The sequence below is a fragment of the Marmota flaviventris genome, chromosome X (genome assembly GCF_047511675.1).
Source record: "Marmota flaviventris isolate mMarFla1 chromosome X, mMarFla1.hap1, whole genome shotgun sequence".
In the NCBI taxonomy this organism is placed as follows: domain Eukaryota; kingdom Metazoa; phylum Chordata; class Mammalia; order Rodentia; family Sciuridae; genus Marmota; species Marmota flaviventris.
The window spans coordinates 46,689,884-46,713,688 of record NC_092518.1 but is presented as its reverse complement, the minus strand read 5'-3'; the positions used below and the strand labels follow the sequence as shown (position 1 = coordinate 46,713,688).

The window sequence follows — 23,805 nt, the reverse complement described above, 5'->3', positions numbered from 1 at the left end:
CTATGTATGTCTTTTCCTATCAAATGCGTCTCCTGTAGGCAGCATATTGTTGGGTCTTGTTTTGTGATCCATTCTACTAGCCTGTGTCTCTTGATTGGTGAGTTTAAGCCATTAACATTTAGGGTTATTATTGAGATATGGGTTGTTCTTCCAGCCATATTTGTTTATTTCTGTTACTAAACATGGTTTGTTTTCCTCTTTGATTATTTTCCCCCCCTTTAGTGTCCTACCTCCCACTGTTGGTTTTCATTGTTATTTTCCATTTCCTCTTCCTGTAATGTTTTGCCAAGGATGTTTTGAAGAGATGGTTTTCTAGCTGCAAATTCTTTTAACTTTTGTTTATCGTGGAAGGTTTTAATTTCATCTTTGATCCTGAAGCTTAATTTCGCTGGAAACACAATTCTTGGTTGGAACCCATTTTCTTTCAGTGTTTGAAATATGTTATTCCAGGATCTTCTAGCTTTCAGAGTCTGTGTTGAAAGATCAGCTGTTATCCTGATTGGCTTACCCCTAAATGTGATCTGCTTCCTTTCTCTTGTAGCTTTTAAAATTCTCTCCTTATTCTGTATGTTGGGCATCTTCATTATAATGTGTCTAGGTGTGGGTCTCTTATGATTTTGCACATTCGGCGTCCTGTAGGCTTCTAGGATTTGGGGTTCTGTCTCATTCTTCAAGTCTGGGAAGTTTTCTCGTATTATTTCATTGAATAGATTGCTCATTCCTTTGGTTTGAAACTCTGTCCCTTCCTGTATCCCAATGACTCTTAAATTTGGTCTCTTGATGTTATCCCATATTTCTTGGATGTTCTGCTCATGGTTTCTTAACAGTCTTGCTGAGCTGTCTATGTTCTTTTCAAGTTGAAATACTTTGTCTTCATTGTCTGATGTTCTATCTTCTAAGTGTTCTACTCTGCTGGTAGTATTCTCAATTGAGTTTTTAAGTTGGTTTATTGCTTCCTGCATTTCTAGGATTTCTGTTTGTTTGTTTTTTATAACCTCTATCTCCCTGTATAGTTGATCTTTTGCTTCTTGGATTTGTTTATGTAATTCATTGTTGAAGTGATCTTTCATTGTCTGATTTTGCTGTCTGATGTCTTCCTTGAGACTCCAGATCATCTGAAGCATGTATATCCTGAATTCTTTATCTGACATTCCATCAGCTGCAGCTATTACCTCTTCTAACGTTGAGTTGACCTGCAATGCTTGTGGTCCTTTCTTTCCTTGTCTCTTCATACTGTTCGCGTTCCTTTCTACTTGTTGAAACTGTTGTGCTATTGAATTTTCCCCCTATATATTTATATTGGTCTTGTATAGTTGCAAAGTCTCCCTCGCACGCGTGGGCGGCGGCTCTGCCCCTCCTCCAATTGGGGCAATGTGCCTACCACGCCGGCAGGCCGCTGGGCCTGCTCTGCCAGTCGGTAGCAGGTCCGCCGACCTTGCAGGCGCGGGCGGCAGCTCTGTCCCTCTGCGGGCCTCTAGGCTTGTTCTGTCGGTGGTCGCAGTTCTGCCTACTTTGCAGGCGCAGGCAGCAGCACTGCCCCTCTGCAGGCCTCTGGGGCTGTACTGCCAGTGGGTCGTAGGTCCGCCTACCTTGCAGGCGCAGGGGGGTGGGGCGGCTCTACCCTTCCTCAGGCCACTGGGCCTGTTTTGTCTCTCGGTTGCAGGTCTGGCCTGTTCTGATGGTGGTCACAGTTCCGTCTACCTTGCAGGCGTGGGGGGGAGGGGGCGGCTCTGCCTCTCAGCAGGCCGCTGCTCCTCTTCTGCCGGTGGGTCGCAGGCCCGCCTACCTTGCAGGAGTGATTGGAAGCTCTGCCCCTCCGCGGGCCACTGGGCCTTTTCTGTCGGTGGTCACAGTTCCGCCTACCTGGCAGGCGCGGGGGGTGGGGGGCGGCTCTGCCCCTCAGCAGGCCACTGGGCCTGTTCTGTGGGTGGTCACAGTTCCCTCTACCTTGCCGGCGCAGGGGGAGGGGGCGGCTCTGCCTCTCAACAGGCCGCTGCTCCTCTTCTGCCGGTGGGTCGCAGGCCCGCCTACCTTGCAGGAGTGATTGGAAGCTCTGTCCCGCCGCGGACCACTGGGCCTTTTCTGTCGGTGGTCACCGTTCCACCTGCCTGGCAGGCGCGGGGTGTGGGGGGCGGCTCTGCCCCTCAGCAGGCCGCCGGGCCTGCTCTGTGTGTGGTCACAGTTCCCTCTACCTTGCCGGCACAGGGGGAGGGGGCGGCTCTGCCTCTCAGCAGGCCGCTGCTCCTCTTCTGCCGGTGGGTCGCAGGCCCGCCTACCTTGCAGGAGTGATTGGAAGCTCTGTCCCGCCGCGGGCCACTGGGCCTTTTCTGTCGGTGGTCACAGTTCCCCTACCTGGCAGGCGCGGGGGGTGTGGGCCTGCTCTGTGCGTGGTCACAGTTCCCTCTACTTTGCCGGCGCAGGGGGAGGGGGTGGCTCAGCCTCTCAGCAGGCCGCTGCTCCTCTTCTGCAGGTGGGTCGCAGGCCCGCCTACCTTGCAGGAGTGATTGGAAGCTCTGTCCCGCCGCGGGCCACTGGGCCTTTTCTGTCGGTGGTCACCGTTCCACCTACCTGGCAGGCGGGGGGGTGGGTGGGGCGTGGCTCTGCCCCTCAGCAGGCCGCTGGGCCTGCTCTGTGAGTGGTCACAGTTCCCTCTACCTTGCCGGTGCAGGGGGAGGGGGCGGCTCTGCCTCTCAGCAGGCCGCTGCTCCTCTTCTGCAGGTGGGTCGCAGGCCCGCCTACCTTGCAGGAGTGATTGGAAGCTCTGTCCCGCCGCGGGCCACTCCCAACCCCTTCTTTTTGCCAGTGTTCTTCTGATGGACACTCAGGCTAATTGCATATCATTTGAATAATGCTGCAGAAAGCTTGGGAGAGCAGGTATGGGTTCAACATACTGACTTTATTCCCATGGGTTGTAATAGGTCTGCTGGACCACGGGTGTTTTAATCAACTTTTTTTTCCACTTCTTTGAATTTTTTGGTTACCTCTGCCCAGCGCTCTCTTCCAAGGCGCGGCCCTGCGCCGCGCAGTCCTGGGGCTCGAGCAGCAGCCTCTTTTCTTTTTTTAATATGAGTCAGTGTCTTGCTAAGTTGCTTAGTGTCTCACTAAGTTCCTGAGGCTGGCTTTGAACTTGCAATCCTTCTGCCTCAGCCTCCTGTGCTCCTGGGATTACAGATGTGTGCTATCATACCCAGTTTATTTCTGTAAGATTAAAGGAAGTACTCTTACCTGAGCTTTTGCTTTCACTTTGCATAGGCATGATTCCCTGACCATCCTGGCCCACAATAACCCTATGGAATTAGGTAAAGCCAATATGTAAAGAGCCTGATAGAGGCACAAAGCATCAAATTTTCCTCATTTTTTTCCACAACAAACCTGCATATTAGGGATCATTTCTACGTTACAGAGATGAAAATAGGGTTCCAAGAGGATAAATGAATTGTCAAAGATTTATACAGCCAGAAAAAGACAGGAATGCTAGCTCTGCCTTGAAATGGCTATCCACCTAGAAAACCTATGTTCTTTATTCTGTACCACAATTCATATAAGAACTATCACCACTTTTAGAATCTAGCCATGTGTTTAGAACTAGATCATTCACAATATTTTGTTGTTCCCTACCTCATTAAATTACCAGAGCTTAGGAATATAAGATGCCCTTAAAGATCATCTCCTACAATCTTCCATCAGGTACTTGAAATCTCAGTTAAATGTTTGTTTGGATTTTATTTTAATACATGCAAGGACAAATAGCTCACTGCCTTCAACAAATGTAGCCCAATCAAACTGAAACCTTCCTCCCTGTAATTTCCAATCATTGGTCCTATATTTTTAACCTCTTGAGACATAGAACATGTCCAATTCCTCTCTTAGCTCTTCATCTACCCATCCATCTATTTATTGATTTAATATAAATTCATTATATATCTAGGATGGGCCATTCTTGGCAATAGAACATAGAAATGGTTACGTGAAAATCCTTCTCTTAAGTTTATGGCCAAGTGAAGGAGACTGGAAAGTATATAGACAGAACTCTGAGATCAAAGCTGATATGAGGAAACAGGGGAGAGTGTCAGAATACAGTAGTAAGGGTATGTCAGGGAAGGTTTCCCAGTGGAGGTAATAGTTGAGATGCACCTTGAAGAATGGATGGGAATTTTACTGGTAAAGAATGGGAATAAGAAAGAGCTTATACTAAGTATGACATCTCTGGGAGCTATAAATAGCTTAGATTGGCTACATCAAATGTGTGATGGAATGGGAAGCAGTGAGAAATAAAGACTAAGAAATAATTTCGGTCTTACTCATGATAAGCCATAAGCCACATGCTAAAAATAGTTGACACGTTGGGCTAAAAGATATAAGGAAATGGCGATGGGTTTAATGGGTTTTAAACTGGAGAATACATGATCAGATATGCATGTTAGATATACCCTTCTGGCTGCCGGTATGGTAAATATATCAAAAATAACATGACTAGACAAATTAGTCAGTCACAAAGCCCTAGTTAGTACAGGCAAGAGAAAATGAATATTTAGAAGGGATTGGAGAGGATTTGGTGCCTGCTAAGAGATAAGGGATGATAAAAAGAAGCATCTGGAATGATTTCCAGATTCTGTGTAGGCTAACATTACTGGGAGGGAATGGGATGGGAAATGTGAAAGGAGAAAATGGATATTGGGGGATAGGAACTGTTAGCCCTTCAGAAAACCAAAGAGAATATGTCACATTCTTCCAGTAAAGGCTTCAAATATGTGAGCCATTATGACTCCTAGCCAAGTTTTCTGCTTCTTTTTTCTGTAGCCATTTTTTTACATCACAATGTCTAGTCCTCTTATTAATATGCTTCCTAAACAGTGTGTGCTGTGGCAGGGAATGCAATAAAATAGTCCTTTTTCTAACCACCTGGAGATAAGAAATGAGGAGTTTCTAATCTTTTCTTCACTTAACTGATTTTTGTAAACTCTGGCAAGGTTCTCCAAGTTTCAATTTTCTCACCTTTATAATAAGGGATGTTGTATTCAGTGGTTTCTAAGGGCTTTTCCCAAGAACACTTTCAGAGTCTTTATCTTACAATGTATCCCTTGGTCCCTCTGTTCTTCTCCCTTCTTCCAGCAAGTGAAACTTGGCAGCCCTGATTACATAGACTGTGACCGAGAAAAAGTTCTGGAAGATTTTCTAAAGAGAATTGAATGCTATGAGGTCAACTATCAACCCTTGGATGATGAATTGGACAGGTAAGAGCCCAACATCCCAAAGTTAAGACCTGGATCCTTAGTGTAGTTTTGATGTCCTTATATGGAAACATCCTCCTTCCCTGGGCCTCCAATCTCTCTATTTTTAACATCAGGGGAACAACTTGATGATCTGTCTTCATGGCAGTGTGAGGTATTCATGAGATGACTGAAATAGTGCCTTCCTGAGTAATATGGACAGATCAGAACCTTTATTTCTGAAAACAAATGCCTCCTTCCCTTGGGTGTTTGCTACTATTATTGTAAAAGTATTCTTCACACTCAATAATACTTCAGTTTTCAAACATGTTCCACTTCTTTCTTTCATTGAATCCCACACAGAAGCCCTGTAAAGGAGACTGATAAATATCATCATAAAAATTTTTAAGAAGAGGAAATTGAATTCTTAGAGGATTGAAACTACTTTCCCAAGCTCCCAACACAAGTGAGGGGTAGAACTAGGACTCTAACTATATATTCTATCTTCTTATCATGTCTCTTCTCACAACACTCACATACCTCTTTAATCAGCAATCATTTGGACCCTTTTGGGCTGTGGTGTATGTAGAGATTATAAACAGGGGGAATAGAAATGGGTTCTATTCTCAAAAAGCTTCCATAATATGTTGACATATGGGAATATCCATGAAAAATAATATATTTTCCATCGTAATACTAGCTAAAGATAGGAGAGGTATTAACTGCCAGTCCATAAGAGATATGAGTTTAGATGTAAATTGTTCCCAGAACCCTGCTTTCTTTCAAAATTGATTAAAATGGGAAAGGATCCTGTTCACCTACATTCTTTGAGGCTCAAGTGTAAATTGTAAAGAGGACATAAATAATCTTCACCACCCTAAGAAGTTTACATAACATTCTTTCAGCTTTACCCAACTGAAGTACTAAGAAATGAGCATTGTTATTACTCCACTCCTTAGAAGGGAAAACTGAGGCCTAGATCAGGTTAAAGGTTTACCTGAGATAATACAATGAGTCAGCAGCAGAGCATAAACTGAAACCCATATTCCCAAACTTCCAGCTGGTTTTTCCTTTCTTATATCCCTATAACATAAAAAAAAGTCAGATGGGGGAGTTGACAGTGCAAGGACCATGGCCTTTATGTGCATTTTCACAGCTTTGCTTCATTCAACTTCGGTATGTATGTGCTAGAATGTGGCTCTGTATGCTCTGAGGAAAGTATAAACTTTTCAAATTTCCACAAACGTCCCATGTAGACTAAAAGCATATGGTTTTAGGAGGTTAAAGAAGGGAGGCTGAAGTGAAAGAATGGCATCAAGAAAGCCCCCAGCTCTGGGTCTAGACTACTACAAGTGCTCTGTTATTTTTTGACGTATTGGTTTGGGCCTAAAGAACTAAAGACGACATATATAGTAGGCCAGATTATTTCATTATATTTCCATCAATGAACATTTATAGTTTGTGCATTAAGGACGGCCTTAGCTGTGCCTAAGGAACTCCAAGAAGAAAGGGATATCTCTGCTTTGATAGAATTTCCAGTTTGTTGGAGAGGACAGTCTATACACAGTTGGTCACAATTTTGGGGACAGAAAACCAAGTGATGTTTGGAGGATGGTTCCGCAGAGGAGGAAACCTTGTCGAACTTGCAGGAAGAGATCTAGAAAAGCTGGGTTGCCCAATAGACAGACTAAACATGTGCTTAGAGTACTGGCAAGGTGGGGGCTTCCAAAAATAAGAAAACTATCCTAAAAAATTTCATACTTAATATAAAAACAGCATCAAGGTAGTCAAATGGAAAAACATAAAATCAGAATTTGGTAGGACCTACTTATATTATCATAAGTTTATAATTTTTATTTTAAATTACACATGGTGGGGGATAGGAATGAGCTACTGTAATACTTTTGGTGTTGAGCACTTCTAAATGATTTTACATGACCCTGGGCTCAAAGGTGACTTTCTGTAGAGAGTTATGTACTGATTATTGAAGGATGGATGCATAGGAGCTCAACGAGGGAAATCTGGCAAGGGACATCTTTTTAAGCAAGAACAGCACTTTGTAATGGTCCAGTTAGAAATCTGAGTAAGAGGAGAGAAGTACAGAGGGATATTCCAAGGGTACAACAAAGACATGAAGATAAGAATGAAACAAAGAAGCTATGGGTACAGCTTGGTAACATGAGGTAAGGTCAGCTGGGGCTCATGTGTGAAGGCACATAAAATGTCAGACATAGCTGAGTGATTTGGAAGTTCTCCTAGAGACATGCTGTACCTAGTGTTAGGAACAGAGAATAACTAGGAAACAATGTTACATCAGATATTTTCTACTCCTAGGCTCTAAGGATCCTAGGAGAGATGATTAGAAAGAGGACCATTCTAGAGTTAAAGCCCAAGTCTACTTCCTAAGGTGACCTTAGGCAAATAGCTTTATCTTTGTGTATTTCACAGAGATAATGATCTCTTCTCTGTATGACAGTCATAAGGATTCATGCACCTTAAAATCTCCGATCCCTGCCAGATGCACGGAAAATTTCAACAAATCCAAGTGCTCTGTGGGAATCATTGGACATGGATCATAGGTCTGGGCATAATGAGTGGGTGTAGACATAAAGGACTAGGGAGATCAAGGGGAAAGTTTCCTGAATTAAACTCCTCAATGACTTTGGGCTAGTACAGATATTTCAGTTCACTTGATTTTCTTACTGTGCAACCAGTGTTGGTGGCATAGCTCCAAAGCCCAGCTTCCCACACCTGAGGAATCTCTCTGAACTCCTTACAATCTAACAATCAAAGGATTAATGACTGGTACATCAGTGGCCTCAGAAGTCTTGCTCCATGGTTCTAATCTTCTGATTAGTCAGTATCTCCAACTTATTCCTCAGCTCCTCCACAGATAAGTGGTTGAGGAGCTTGGAGCAGGGACCACAGGTTCTCCAGTGATGTTGTGGACCACCTCTATATCCCTATGCCCCAGTGCTTGGCACACCTTCCAGTGAGTATTTGTGAAATGAATGATGAACATTGATTACATATTTCCAAGTATATGTTCCTGACTGGCCTAAGAGTTCCCAAAGGGCAGATGCTGGGTCCCACCCCAAACACAGTGCCTAGAACAGAGGAGGGTGTTTGTAGACTGCATGGCAAATAGGGAAAACACCCAGTCTAACTCCATTTTCTGAGTGTGGAGAGATAAACAGGCACATGCACACCCAGATGTAGAATATAAAGTAAACTGTATCATGGCAGGAATGAATCAGACATTACTTTCCTACGACCAATATAATTCTACATCATATACACCCAGAAGAATGAGAAGTTATATTCTCTATATGGATAACATGTCAAAATACATTCTACTGTAATGTATAACTAAAAAGAACAAATAAAACATTTTAAGTAGCAAAAAAAGAAACAGGGGAAGACTTCAGTTAGTATTTAAAGGGGAGGAGAAATGGACAAGACAGAAGCTGCCAATGAAATGTTGACTTCAGAGATACAGAAGATCACTCTATTTCTGATTATTGCAGCAGTGTGAATCACAGAGAAGAGAGCCCCAGCTGCTTGATTTGGGATGAGTGAAGGTAAAAATACAGCTTTGCTCAAGCTGAAACTGAGAAAAGGAGAAAGAGGGGTATGGTAGTAGGCAATAAGTCCTGTAGGATAGTCAGGAACTAAGAGTCTAGAACAGATATTCAGAACAGGGCAAACCATAGAATCTTGTTAGTTAAGAGCAGAATTGCAGAGGAAACTTGAAAGCAAGGTGTGTGGCTGGGGTTTTCTCTTGGGATCAGCCCTCCCTACCATCAGACACTGATCTTCCCTTCTACTTGTGTCTGGCCCAGCCACCTGTCCTACATCAAGATCTTCGATGTGGGCACACGCTACACGGTGAACCGAGTGCAGGACCACATCCAGAGCCGCACAGTCTACTATCTCATGAACATCCATGTCACACCACGCTCCATATACCTATGCCGGCATGGTGAGAGTGAACTCAACCTCAGAGGCCGCATCGGAGGTGACTCTGGCCTCTCACTTCGGGGCAAGCAGGTAGGGAAGGCACCATGCACTAAGATGGGCTGCCTGAGCTGTCCAGGTAGCATTGCCAGTACCTGGGTCCTGAGTAGGGGGTACCCAATGATGGGGTAGAAGCAGATTCAGGTCACTCATGCCCTTCCATACTGTCAGACACTCAGTGTTGAAATAGCAACTTAATAGCTTCCAAAGGCCAAATGCTCCTTCAATCTGGTAACTTCATTCTGACCTGCCCAAATCTGGCTGCTTCTCCATCCCATCACAATGACCACCTTTGGCCCTTGAATGACGGTCTCCTTATCTTTCTCACAACTCTGTGCCTTTGTTCATACACACCTTGCTACCTTCCTCTGTCACTCTGTCATCTGTCAATCATCATGTGCATAGACAGCTCCCTTGAGAGACCTACTTTGAGTACCCATTCTTCCCAACTCAGGGAAAATGCTGTCTTCCCTCCCCAACCCACTGCAGGAATCACACTGTCATTAATTGTCCCCACTGCTTACTGCATCTTCCTGCCTCCCCTGTTCCCTTCCAAGGCCCAACTCTTGCTCCAAGATCTGGATCTCCATGAAGCCCCCCAATAACTGTTAACTTCTTCTAGGCAGGTTGCCAAACCCTGGGCTTCATCTCTCCCTGATCTGGCCTATCTCTGACTCTCACAGGGCATGAGCGTCCTCCCTCAGTGAGGCATAATGACCACATTCTGGATGTTGGCTGCACAAAGGGATATATTTCCTGTGTGTGTGTGTGTGTGTGTGTGTGTGTGTGTACACATTTGTGAGTGTAGGAGACACACATGTGGAGATGGCTACGTGTCCAGCTAGGCTCTGGGCTGTGTGGGCAGAGCAGGGGCTAGCTCTAGTCAAAAGATTCCAGGTACAAGTAGTGCCTCAGGGCAGAGTGACACTTCCAGTGGCCTCTGTCTTTGCTCTGAGGAGCATAAGTGGGTGTCTGATCAAAGCTTACCTCATGGTCCAATTGTCTGGGATTTTTAGCACAGGTATTGCTTGCTGGGAGGATTCACTTCGGCTGAAACAACTGGGAAATAAAGTGCAGGAGGGAGATTCATTGTTATGCACAGTCATGGCGCCATCTGTTTCCACATGTGTGGCCTGACTTAGTTTTAAAAACAGGTCTTTGGGGTGACCAGTACCATCACCAGTTTATAGATGAGAAAGATGAGATTCAGAGAGGAGCAAAGAGGTCCCCCAGGTCGCAGGTCCCACAGCTGATACAAGACAAAGCAAAGACTGAAGACCGGGCCTTTCTGCTTGATTTCAACATCCCTGCTGGAGATATGGGAGGTGTCCCAGGTACACTGTTGCCCCAGAAGGCCTGGACTTCGGGGCTCTTTTTATTTTATTTTTTTACCTCCAGACTGGCAGCCTCCCATTGAGGTAGACTTTGATCTGACACTCACTTCTTGTGCTCCTCAGAGCAAAGATAGAGGCCACTGGAGGTATCACCCTGCCTGGATGTAGCACCCTCCCCTGTGGCACTACCTGTACCTGGAGTCTCTTGACGGGAGCTAGGCCTGCCCTACCCACACACCCAGAACCCAGATGGACACATGGCCATCTCCATCTGTGTGTCTCCTGCACTCACAATCACACACAAACACACACACACACACACACACACACACACACACACCAGGCCCATCCTGCACTGTTATGGGCACAGTGCACCAGGTCTGGTTTAAAAGTACTTTCTCAACAACTATAATCCCATCACTGTAACTCTCACTTATGCAGCACCTACTGCATCTCAGGGAGTGGTATTGTTTCTCCTCACTTATCGTGTACACTGACTCTCACAGAAGATAGGCCTGATGATCAAATACTACTTTTAGGAAAAAAGGTCAGAGAAGGGCAGGGATGTGTCTGAGTGGCTGTGTAAAGGAGTGGGGGGTAGGGGTTAACTCATGTCTCCTACCTGCCAGGCAAGAACTTTTTTAGCTAGAGCATATTGACTGATGACACATATCCATCATTAAGTGTATATTTGTGATGCTTATATATGTAGATACAAATGTGCACTTGCACGCATTTGTGCAAATATTCCTAGAACACACCATCTATGATTAATGACACAACTCTTCACAGAAGGAAAGCTGATCTCTTGGTCTTCTGGGCTCCCACAGCCCTTTGCAGTTGCTGCCATTGTTTCCTACCATGGACTGGCTGTGTTTTGAGAATAAGAACATTCCCAGCACTTAGCAAAGGCCCCATATCCTCAATATATATGTGAATTCCCTTTATACCTAGGTACTAGAAACCCTGCTGAAGCAATAAGAATTCACAGCATCAAAGAAATGTCTCCCAAATCTTACCTCCCCATTCCAGACCACTCTCTGGGTATCTTGAACCTTACCATCTTTAAAGACTGGGAATTTGTTTCTAGTGCCTACATGGGCCTGTCTGAGAGTCTGACCACTTGAGGACAGGCTGTGTCACAGAAGTTTATACAATCTTAGGGCAAATGGTGGCCAAGGGGTAGAGCATAGGAATTGGTAGAGGTTGGTGTGAAGAGAACTTGGTCATGTGACTTGATTGTCCACAGATATGTACTCAGGCCATATAGAAACATAGGATGGTGCCCAAAATGGAAGGAAAAAGGAAGGAGCATTTTGGGTGGTATGCCAGCATTTGTATTCTTGTCCTGGGCTCCACAAATGTTAGAGGTGGATCTGTTTGAATGAGTGAATATCCTAGTAGGGTATTTAGTCAGTGACTGCAAACACATACAGAGAAATACATAAGTGCAAACACACATACTCTTTTCTGTTTCCTTGACCTTTAACCACATAGGAAAGAGTATGGCTCTATTTTGTTTTACACTTTGTAATTATGCATATGCTTATCAAGTACAATGTGATGTTTCAACATACATATACATTATATCTATATACTGCATATTGATCCATCCCCTCATGAATTTATCATTGATTTGTGGTGAGAAAACTCAAACTCAAAATGTTAGCTATTTTGAATTATACACATTTTATTTTTAATTAATTAATTTATTTTTTAGTTGTAATTGGACATAATACCTTTATTTTATTTTTATGTGGTGCTGAGTATCGAACCCAGCGCCCCACACATGCTACACAAGTGCTCTACAACCCCAGCCCCACAACATTTTATTTTTAATTATGGTTACTCTACTGTGAAATACAATGCTGGAACTTATTTCTCCTGTCTAACTGTAATCTTGTATTTGTTGAATAACCTCTTCCTATCTCTCCCTTCTCAAGGGTATGCCTTTTTATAAATTTGGGACATCTCCACTCTACAATTTGTGGAAGATTTGAGCTTGTTTTCATGGATACCTTATCTTTCTCACCTTTTCCCCTCATCTTTTCCTTTGCACCCCATCCCTAGTATGCCTATGCACTGGCCAACTTCATTCAGTCCCAGTGTATCAACTCCCTGAAAGTGTGGACCAGCCACATGAAGAGGACCATCCAGACAGCTGAAGCCCTGGGTGTCCCCTATGAGCAGTGGAAGGCCCTGAATGAGATTGATGCGGTGAGATGGAAGGGGTGAATCTCCTGGCAGAGTTGGGGGTTTGAGTATGGGTTTATCCCTGAGGTTGTCTTTGCTCCAGTTCTTATGGGGAACCTAATTAATTCAACAAACATTTCTTAACAATCATCTAGTGCTCAACACAATTCTATGTCTCAAGGATCCCTGGAAGGCCTCTACTTTTAGAGAGCCCAAAGGCAGACAGCAAGACTCTATATCTCAGTGTGACATAAGTTTCCGAGAGAGGAAGTACAAGGGACTGCGGAAGATCAGAAGATGAGGGTGCCCCTGACCACACATGTGAGAGAGATTTATAAGGAAAGATTCATGAAGGAAGCCAAGGATGAGAAAAGAAACATGCAAAATGGGCTTGGAGTGGAACAATAAACATAGTTCAGAGATGGGGAACTACTTATATGAAGGCTCAGAGGTGAGAAGAGACGCTAGCATGTTTAGGGAACTAAAAGAAAGAATGACAGAGATTCTGGGACAGTGATAGTGAGGTCTGGGGAGAAGGGAGATGAGTCTGGAAAAAGACCTAGGTACAGGGTCTTATAGTCCATGTTGAGGGATTTGGATCCTGCCCTAATATCGATGGGAAGCCATTAACATGGTCTAAGTCAAGGAGATTGGTCTGAATGTAATTCCCATTTTAAAAGCCCAGTCTGTACATGCATGGAGACTAGGTGAAAACAATGCCAGGATGAGCATGTAGACCAGTCAGGACAGGTGGCAAGAGGCAAAGGCATGTGGAACCAGAATAGTGGTATGAAGATGGAATGAAGAAGGACTTTGGGAATGTTTCCAACATAATAGGGTCAATGGTACTTGACGGTGTAAGGAGTAAGGAGGAGGGAGAGGTGAAGGAACCAACTCTGGTGACTAGGAAATCTCTTTCAGGGTATCCTTCTCTTACCTATGCTTTAGGTACATTGGCAATGGGTGGTACTTCACAGGTTATGGTTGTTAAGGCCCAACATAAGAGCTTCACCACAGGTGTAGATAACTTGCATGGGGTAGGTTAACATGCTAGAAATGCTTCTATAAATTTAGAAATGTATGTGTGTACATATTTCACATATACATATATAAATATAGATGTACAAAGGAACACATATTTAGAAAGGGGCTATTTAGTAAAACATACACGTGCAAATATGTAAACTTGTCATCATAAGAGTTTAGTTGATGTTGTAAAGAAGAATGAAATTATGACATTTGCTGGTAAATGGATGGTAGAATAAAGGAATAGATTTGAGAGAGATTTAGGAGGCAGAATCTCAGGAATTGGCCAGAGGGGGATGAGTAAGGAAGAAGCAAGAATTTGCAATGATGCCTAAGTTTCTGATTTATTTTCTATTATTGATTACATTATTAATGTTTAATTCCATCAATTGAGTCTTTTAAATGTACCTTGTACACCCTGTACTAGTATCTTTTACATATACTATCCCTAATATCCAAAACACTTCTACAAGGTAATTGTAATTCTCATTTCTCAAATAAGGAAAATAAAATTAAGGGGAATTAAGCATTTTGCCTAAAGTCAAGAGAGTGTCAGTGACCATTTCCACAGGCAAAAGGCTCCCAGCTTGCCTCAAAATTGAAAGTTGAAGCCAATCAGGAAGGACCTGTGTACTGAATAGGGTACACATGCTTCCATGGGCAGTGTCAGTTGGAGAAGGTCGACACTGCAGAGCTACTTATAGGTTGTGACAAGGGTTCAGTTCCACAACCCTGAGGGAAGCCTGATAAATGACCCAAAAGACAACAGAGGCCACTTTCCCACTTCAGGAAGGTTTAATTGGAATTTATATACTCAGAAGGAAACTTTAGAAACCCAACATCACTTGCCACTACCTCCAGCAGCCACCTCACTTCTGGAGATTTCTCAGCTGACTTGGAAGCTCTTCTGTGCTTCCAAAGAACTCATTACTTCCTTGGATAAAGAGATTGAAACCCATTCTAACACCATTAAGAATTTACTAGTTTTGCTCTCTGAAATTTCTGAAATACAGACACCTGCTAAATATAGACACCTGTTAAAAAATAAGGATCAGTCACTTATCTTTCTATCTAAAGTAGGGGTCGGGGTGGAGGATAGGAAATGCTATAAAATGGAAGAATATGGACTAGTGCTCACACATGTGTATTTGCATACAAAATCACAGATATCTGCCACAAATATGTTTATGATTGTACATATGAACTTCACAGACACAGGGACCTTCTTCTACCATCATGCCTATACCGCACATACATACACATGCCTAGAGATTCATATGGACACACTCATTATAGACACATGCAGCCCTATATATACCCCACATGGACACAGAGGAGCATATAATGAACATGAACATAAACATAGCACAGATACAAAACCTCAAGCATATTACTGCAAATTCACACAGGCCTCAGACACAGGAATAGAAATATACATAGAACAGAAACATCATGAAAGATACATATTCATGGATCCACGTGCTGCAGACACACTTAGATGTGCATGGATACTCATACCACAGAGACATCCACACAGGCATAACACACACACACACACACACACACACACACAAATACAATACATATGCAAGGCTTAAGTCCTTTAACAAGCATGCTGCATACATACTTGCAGATACAACCACAAATTCTTAGGGCTACATATTTATAAAAATACATAATTATATGTATATTGTATACTTATATACCTACTGAGACAATCATAGAAAAGCATCATATACTCAACCAGAACACACCCCCATCCACACACTATTGTTTTTATACTCACACAAGTACACACCATCTACACATATATATTCACATACACACCCACAAATAACAAACACAACTCCATAGCTGTGCTCACACAAGTCCCAAGTACCATATTATTGGTCTTAGAACTATGGCAAAGGCTGTCTGGATTTCACCAGGCGAATGCTTGTGTCCCCCAATACTTTCTCTTAGGGTGTCTGTGAGGAGATGACCTATGAAGAAATCCAAGAACACTACCCTGAAGAATTTGCACTACGGGACCAAGATAAATATCGTTACCGCTATCCCAAAGGAGAGGTAAGTTTTGGAGGGTGGCCTAATTCTTAGAACTCCTCCACAGCATCTCCATTCCAACTTCCAAAATTCCAGTTTCAAAACATTTTTAGAAACAGGGTAAAGCATGTTTTGCAACATCTGCCATCTTACAAGGCACACAGTGATTTGGCCATTGGCCATCAATTCGTGGCTATATGCAACAGATTCCTCTTATTAAAAAGCTACATATATGCTAGGCATGGGGGTGCATACCTGTAATCTCAGCAGTTTGAGAGATTGAAGCAAGTGGATTGGATTGCAAGTTGGAGATCAGCCTGGCAACTTAGTGAGACCCTGTCTCAAAATTTTAAAAAATAAAAAAGGGCTGGGGTTATAGCTCAGAGGTAGAGCATCCCTGGGTTCAATTCTCAATACCCCTCCACACACACAAAGCTACAATGCTTTCTCTCTACTTTTAGGAGGACCCACTTTATCCTACACTTTATCTCTGGTCACCTCACTGGAGAAACTTGAAATACTTCAACATACTCTAATTTTAAGACATTTTATTGGCAAGTGCACTACATCTCCAGTCTCTCTGGGCAGTTGGTATCATCCTAAAGGACAATAGGTACTACTTTGATCAACTTCTTTGCCATCACACAAGCCAGACCATCATTTTCCTATTTGCATATGAAATGACTACTTATTGCTTTCTATCCAACCCCCACTTAGCCAGTTCCACATATTAGAGCATTTGCTCATCACACTCCATTTCTGAAACAAACTCCTGTGAACAATTATCAGAAAACCAGGGCATCTGGGAAGACAAAACAATAGATACTCTGTTCAGTTAAAAAGAACTTTCACATTTTATCTTCATCCTCAGCAATGATAATGTAAAGTCAGGCTTAATTTGCGATCATTTTCCTTTATATATTTTGAGGCTTTGTTAAAAAGAGACATACAAAAATTTTTTGTTTTGTGTCTCTTATAAACAGCTTATAGTTGTATTTTGCTGTTTCTAATCCAAACTAAAAATGGTAGTTTCATACCTTTACTTTTATTTTAGTTACTGATTTTTTTAGTTTATTTCTATTATCTTATCATGAGCTTCCCATGCTTAATTTTTTCTCTTCTCCTGTATCCTTTAGGATTGAGTTTTTACTATATTTAAGTTATATAATATTTACTTTCTTTTAGAGGTTGTCCTTAACATATTTAAGATACTTCATCATGATTCTTTTTATTCTTGCAGATATCCTAATAAGGATATGAGGTCTAAATATTATACTTCAGAATCTCTCAATTCATTGCTATGTGTTGTTATGCAACTGACTTGAACAATTAACATTTTAATGTGTTATTAACAAAACCTACAATCAACCTCTCCACCATCACCCCAAATAATAAAAGAACTTTAAAACTCCGGATTCTCCTTCTCCTAGTTTGCATGTTGTTTTATATTTTAGTTCAACCTTGGTCTTAACCCCCAAATGAATTAGCACTGTTGTTATCACCATTGCATCTAGTTAATGTTTATTTATTTATTTATTTATTTTGTACTGGGGATTTAAACCACTGAGTTACCTCATCAGACCTTTTTTTGGAGGGGAGGGGTCTTTTTTTTTAGAACCAAAAAAAAAACCTAACCCTTTTTATTTTGGGGGGACAAGGTTGCCTAGGGCCTCAACTCACTGATACTGGCTTTGAACTTGCAATTCTCTTGCCTCAGGCTCCTGAGTTGCTAGGATTACAGGCATGTGCCACAATGTCCAGCCTGTCTATGTTTTATTCTTTTTATTTGTTTTTTTTAGTTATACATGACAGTATATTTTGACATATTTTTACAAACATGAGGTATGTCTTATTCTAATTAGGATCCCAGTCTTGTGGATGTACATAAGGTGGAGATTTGCTGTGGTGTATTCATATATGTACATGGGAAAGTCATGTTATATTCATTCAGTTTTCTCTCCTACTCTGATTCCCCTTCCCTTCCCTTCATTCCTCTTTGTTTAATTCACTCCACTGAACTTCTATTCTCCCCCGCTTGTTGTGAGTTAGCATCCATGTATCAGAGAGAACATTCGACCTTTGGTTTTGGGGGGACTGGCTTATTTCATTAGCATGGTAGTCTCCAGATCCATCTGTTTACCAGAAATGTCATAAAGTCATTCTTTTTATAGCTAAATAATATTCCATTGTGTATATCACCACATTTTATTTATCCTTTCATCTATGAAAGGGTAACTAGTTTGGTTACATGGCTTAGCTATTGTGAATCAAACTGCTATAAACATTGATGTGGCTGCATAACTGTAGTATGCTGATTTTAACTCCTTTGGATATACACCAAAGAGTGGGCTAACCAGGTCAAATGGTGGTTCCATTCCCAGTTTTTTGAGGAATCTCCATACTGCTTTCCAGAGTAGTTGCACCAATTTGCAATCTTACCAGCAATGTATGAATGTACCATTTTCCCTACATCCTTGCCAATATTTTTGTTGCCTGTGTTCCTGATAATTGCCATTCTGACAGGAGTGAGATAAAATCTCAGTAGATTTAACTACTTGTTTATGAAATCCTTTGATCATTCTTGCTGCTTGTAACCTGAAGACTGCCTTTCGAGTTCTTTTTTCCCTTCTTTCTTTGGAAGTTCCTTATTTTTTTCTAAAACTATTTGTGGGGGATGTCTTCAATCACCAATGAAACTTTGGTGTGGAATAAAACTCTAAGCTGACAGTTGATTCTCAGCATTTTGAAGATATTACCATTCTGGCTTCTAATCTAAGAAACTTGGTTAGTTTTTTTTTTCTTTTGCTGCTTTTTTAAAAAAATTGTTTTAGTTGTAGATGGACACAATGCCTTTATTTTATTAATTTATTTTTAATGTGGTGCTGAGGATTAAACCCAGTACCTCACACTTGCTAGGCAAGTGCTCTACCACTGAGCCACAACCCCAGCCCTCTTTTGCTGCTTTTAAAATCTATCTCTGTTACCTTTGAGCTTCACAATTATGGCTAGATATCAATTTCATTTTACTTATCTAAATTAGGATTCGTTGAATTTCCTGAATCTGAAAGTTGGAATTTTCATCAGTTCTAGAAAACCATCAGATATTATATCTTCCAAATTCTCTCACATTCTTTCTGTTATCTTTTTCTGAATACAGTTACATATGTTAATCTTGCCTTTATCTTTCATATCACCTAACTTTTCTTCTTAATTTTAGCTGTTTGTATATCTTTGCTGCATTCTGAGTAATTTCTTCAGCTTTCTCTTCCAAGTCACTCTTTCTTAAGTTATATAAAATGCTGTTTATACCTTCAATTTAATTTTTAATTTTTTGAGATTTGGGGGATTGAATTCAGAGTGCCACACACTGAGCAACATCCTTAGCTCTTTTTTTATTTTTTATTTTGAGATACAGTCTTGATATGTTGCTGAGGCTGGCCTTGAACTTGCAATTCTCCTGCCTCTGCTCCTGAATGTAGTACAGGCATGTACTATACCATACCTAGCTAGTTTTCAATTTTAATGATTACAGTTTTTATTTCTGAACTTCTGTTTAGTTTATTTTGAAATCTGCATCATATATTTGATACCATCTTATTTCTTACAGTCTATCATTTTATTTCTTAAAAATTCAAACATACTTATTTTATATGGTGCATCCTTTAAGTTTTTAGAATTATCTTCTTGTTTTTCTAATTATTCTTACCCATACTAGGTTATTTCCTTGTGTATTTGTGATAATTTGTTTTGGAAATCCCAGGTGGCCTGAGGTGAAAAAATCCAGAGAGAATTTCCGTTTGTTTCTTCCACGCACTCCCGGGAGTTAACAACTTGAGACCACTTTTTATTAAACTCTCATCAAAACATTTTCTAACCTACATGGGTAGTGTAATTCCATGTCACCAACCCAACTATAGGAATACTTGCAACTGTAAATTCTTATAGAAGGCATCTCCGAATTTTTTTCCACCAAAAGTCATGGAGAGACTGATACATTTTCTTGTTGCTTCCCTTTGCCCATGGATGAACTTTTTCTATTTTACATTTTACATAGGGTATAAGGTTTGCCCTTTAAGGGACTCCCAGTTATGTTAGAGTCTTAATCCCAGCTCCCCACAATGTGCACACCTAAGGCCTTATATCCTGTTTCTTTAAGGATTTAAAAACTCAAACCGCTTGGTTACTATGATTGTAAAATACACTCAGGACAGCGATAGCTTTTACACCCACTACTTATTCTTTTTACCAAGTTTTCCATTTTGGAATCCTATAGTTGAAATTACCCTTATTCTTTTGAAGTGTCAACAGTGTAATTAAAACATCTTGTAGTGGGGAGTATTATTATTGCTATTTTGCCCACTATATTGATTGCACCCATTTAACAGATGGGAAACTGAGACCCTATAAAGAAAATAAGTTACCTAAGGTCACACTGCATGGTAAACAACTCACTCAGCCCCAGAATCAAGTTTCCTGATTCCTAGGTTTGATTTCTTCCTCTCTGGGCTAATATGCCTCATCCCCCTTATCCAAAGATTTCTCTTACCTTTAGTCCTATGAGGATCTGGTTCAGCGTCTGGAGCCGGTTATAATGGAGCTAGAACGACAGGAAAATGTATTGGTGATTTGCCACCAGGCTGTCATGCGGTGCCTCTTGGCCTACTTCCTGGATAAAAGTTCAGGTAACATCTTCCTTCCTGTTCCTGATGTGGGGAACTGAATGTGATTTTATATGTACAATTGGAGGTTTATTTCTTAGTAGTTAAAAGCACAATATCTAAAACAAGGATGCCTAGATTTAGATTATTTGTAACTTTACTTATTATTCCTAACTGTACTTCCTTTGGCAAAGTACTATAACCCTTCTGGCCTTAGTTTCCTCATCTGGAAAATGGGGAGAATGATGAAATTTCATTAAACATGTGTAAATAGCTTAGAACACTTCATAATACACTGTGTGGGCCATATAAGTGTTTAGGGATATTATTAGCATTATTCCAATGTAATGTTTTCAAAGCTGACATTAACAGTCTACATCAGCCTAAAATGCTGAGTCAGTATCTCTCTGAAGCATGGTGTCCTCAGGTGATAGTGGGACCTTTCATGGCCTCATAATTCTAATTATAGGTTTTCCTAATTATAGGTTTCTGCTTTGCTAAAGGGATCATTTCACCAAGACAGTGGTTCTTCTTTCATTTTTTTTTCAAACGATAATTTATTTTAAAAAATCTAGACATGGCATCTACAGAATACCTATACACTGACAGTATACACCAAACTTGAAACTAAGGCAGGTGGCTGGGCAAGGAACTGTTGAATTACCTTCACATATAAAAGTCTATTTCTAATATAGATGCTGAAGCTTTGGCATTTCTAGGATATTTTGAGGGGGGTTGAGAGCAATGCAAAATTGTATTATATGTCTATAATATTCTGATCTTTTTTATGATGCTAGTTTCAAAAGAAAGAACACTCTGGATAAGTCATTTCCTCCACCTGGTCTTAAACTTCCTCACTGGGAATAAGCTATGGGATGTGTGATAAGGGTCCTTGCACTGCTAGATTTCTGATATGTTCACATCAGGTAGACACTACATGATTTCCTTTTTCTAGATAAGGAAATAAAGGCCTAGAGAGGTGAGGTAGCTTGCCAAATGTCATAGGGTTACACAGTGGCAGAGATCAGAGTTGATCCAAGGTGTATGACAGAGGCCCTTCCCTTTCAAATGAGCACAAAGTATGTGAGGAACATATGCACCTCCCTCTTTCTCTACTTCTACCCACTTTCACACATAGGCCATGCCAGCTGCTTGCATCTGCCCTAGGAGCCAGGTTGGGCAGGGCTGGGCAGATAGTCTTTCTCCTGTTATTCAGGTGAGTGATGGGACAAGACCCAGAGAGATGATATGGCAAGGAGTGCAGACCCACAGAACTATAGGGCTGTGACAGCTTCAGGTACACCCAATCCAATCCTGTCCTATAATATGGGGACAACAAGGACCAGAGAGAGAAGTGGCTGGGTCAAGGTCACTGGTTGAGGTAGTAGCAGAGCTGAGTCATAGACCTTAGTCAAGTTGCCTTCCCTTCTTTGAGTCTGTTTCCTCATGTAGACAATGAGGGTGAACAGGACCACAGAACATTGGTGAGGGTGCAGTGAGATCATCCACAACAGCCTTTGGCCCAGGGGCTGCCAAAAATGATAAGGAGAAGCAGGATGAATGCCCAGGACAATTCCTAATGTCTCAGGAGTTTGGGAAGGACGTAGCAGGCCTTGAAAGCCTAGAATGGGCCTAAGGGATGGAAAGCCACGACCATGTTCCAGCTAAATGAAAGGAGGTAGGGAACCGTCTGTATTGCATCCTGGGGTTTTGGGAGGGTGGGTATCAGGAAAAAGTGCCCAGCAAGTGGGTATGTTGCCCCCAGGATGCTGTGAGCCCCTCTCTGGCAGCAGCTGCAGACTGCAGGAGCAGAGCAAGCTCTTGTACTCAAAGGGTCCTGGTTTTGAGTTCTTACACTGCCATATTCTGGCTGTGTGACCTCAGACTAGCACCTTTCCTCTAAAGCCCCAGTGTCCTAATCCATGGGCTGGGCCTAATCACTCCTCCTCTCAGGACTACCTGATTAATGGAAATATAGGCCCAGAAAGGAAATTGTACATAAATATCCAAAACAACTTTCTGCATAATAGTAACTGGAAATGAGTGAATCAATATTTGTCCATGAACAAGTGTGATAATAGAAGATATCAGGCCTAGGCTGAGGAAAAGGCTGTGGGAGAGGTAAGTGCCATATGCACCTCTGCCACATTGGATGGTCACAGAAAATACTTGCCAATGGGAATTGTGAGCCTTTGTGGTGGGAGGTCTGTGGATAGTTGCCTGGGCTGGGCTGGAGTGAGGCCTGTCTTGATTTCCTATTGTCACTGAGCATGAGGAGGTGGCCATTTCTGCATGGCCTGCCCAACTCTCCTGTGGGACACATAGTATGCCTGTTTTTCAAAGGCTATCCTTCCTTCCTACTTCTAGGCCAGCCTAGCTGCTCCCTTTCTTCCTGTGTAGATTGCTCTGAGTACTGTCCTTTGCAGAATGTGAGGCGTGCACCCATGGTGAGCCCCACCTGAGGAAGGGGAAGTGAAAGGGGGAGCATTGAGAAAGCCTGGTGGCCAGAGAGGTGGTGTCCTGCCCAGTACTGTCTCTGAGGTCTGCTTCCTACTCCTCTCCTTTCCAGATGAGCTTCCCTATCTCAAGTGTCCTCTGCACACAGTGCTCAAACTCACACCTGTGGCTTATGGTGAGTGCCTCATCCTCAGCTAAGCAAAGGTACATAGAGGCCATGAGCATGCCTCTACTGCCTACCATTTGCCCTGAAGAGTCCAGGGAGTGGGCCCCTGGTTGGTGGTTGGACATTCTGCTGGAGGCGGGACTGGTGGTAGGTAACATAATAGGGAAGAACCAGGATGGTTTCTAAATTCCAGGTCTGCCTCCAGTTTTCTGTCTCTGCCAAGCACTGAGCATAGAACACTAAACTGTAGAAGGCCAGAGGGGGTCCCCAAAAGGAACAAAAGTAAAGTTGACCAGTCTGGGTAGTTGATATTCTGTATTGGGACATTAGTTAGCTATGAAAGGTTCATGAGGAGGGAGAAGACAGAATCAAATCTGGTTGGGGGAGTGAGAAGAAACAATGCCCTACTGAAGCCTGCAGTAGGGATGTAGCCTACCCATAGGAATGGATCTAAAGGGACTTCTATAAGCATTGGGCCTCTTCTGCCAGCCCCAGGCTCCACTGATGCATGTTCCTCCTTCTTCAGGTTCCCTTGAACTCCTTGTGATCTCCACTCCTCTAGTGTTGCCATAGCCACATTGCCCTCAAAATAAACTTTTCTTGGGCCTAATTGCCTAAGGGAGTGGCCCAGGACTATTTCACCTCCACTGCACCTAGCATAACTTGGAGGATCCACAGAGCTCCATCCTTCGTACATAGAT

General features: G+C 42.2%; 1 protein-coding gene across 4 annotated transcripts in view; it reads left to right on the top strand.

Moving 5' to 3' along the window:
• Pfkfb1 (6-phosphofructo-2-kinase/fructose-2,6-biphosphatase 1) overlaps nucleotides 1–23,805 on the top strand; it is a 151,234-nt gene that overhangs the window by 35,356 nt on the left and 92,073 nt on the right. For 3 of the 4 annotated variants that reach the window (XM_071606775.1, XM_071606773.1, XM_027950217.3), the window contains 6 exons: nucleotides 5,113–5,234; nucleotides 9,053–9,260; nucleotides 12,632–12,778; nucleotides 15,743–15,847; nucleotides 20,376–20,505; nucleotides 23,051–23,113. In XM_071606775.1, the coding sequence (XP_071462876.1) occupies nucleotides 5,113–5,234; nucleotides 9,053–9,260; nucleotides 12,632–12,778; nucleotides 15,743–15,847; nucleotides 20,376–20,505; nucleotides 23,051–23,113 (775 nt within the window). The remainder of the gene's footprint in view (nucleotides 1–5,112; nucleotides 5,235–9,052; nucleotides 9,261–12,631; nucleotides 12,779–15,742; nucleotides 15,848–20,375; nucleotides 20,506–23,050; nucleotides 23,114–23,805) is intronic. The other variant, XM_071606774.1, reaches the window with a different exon arrangement.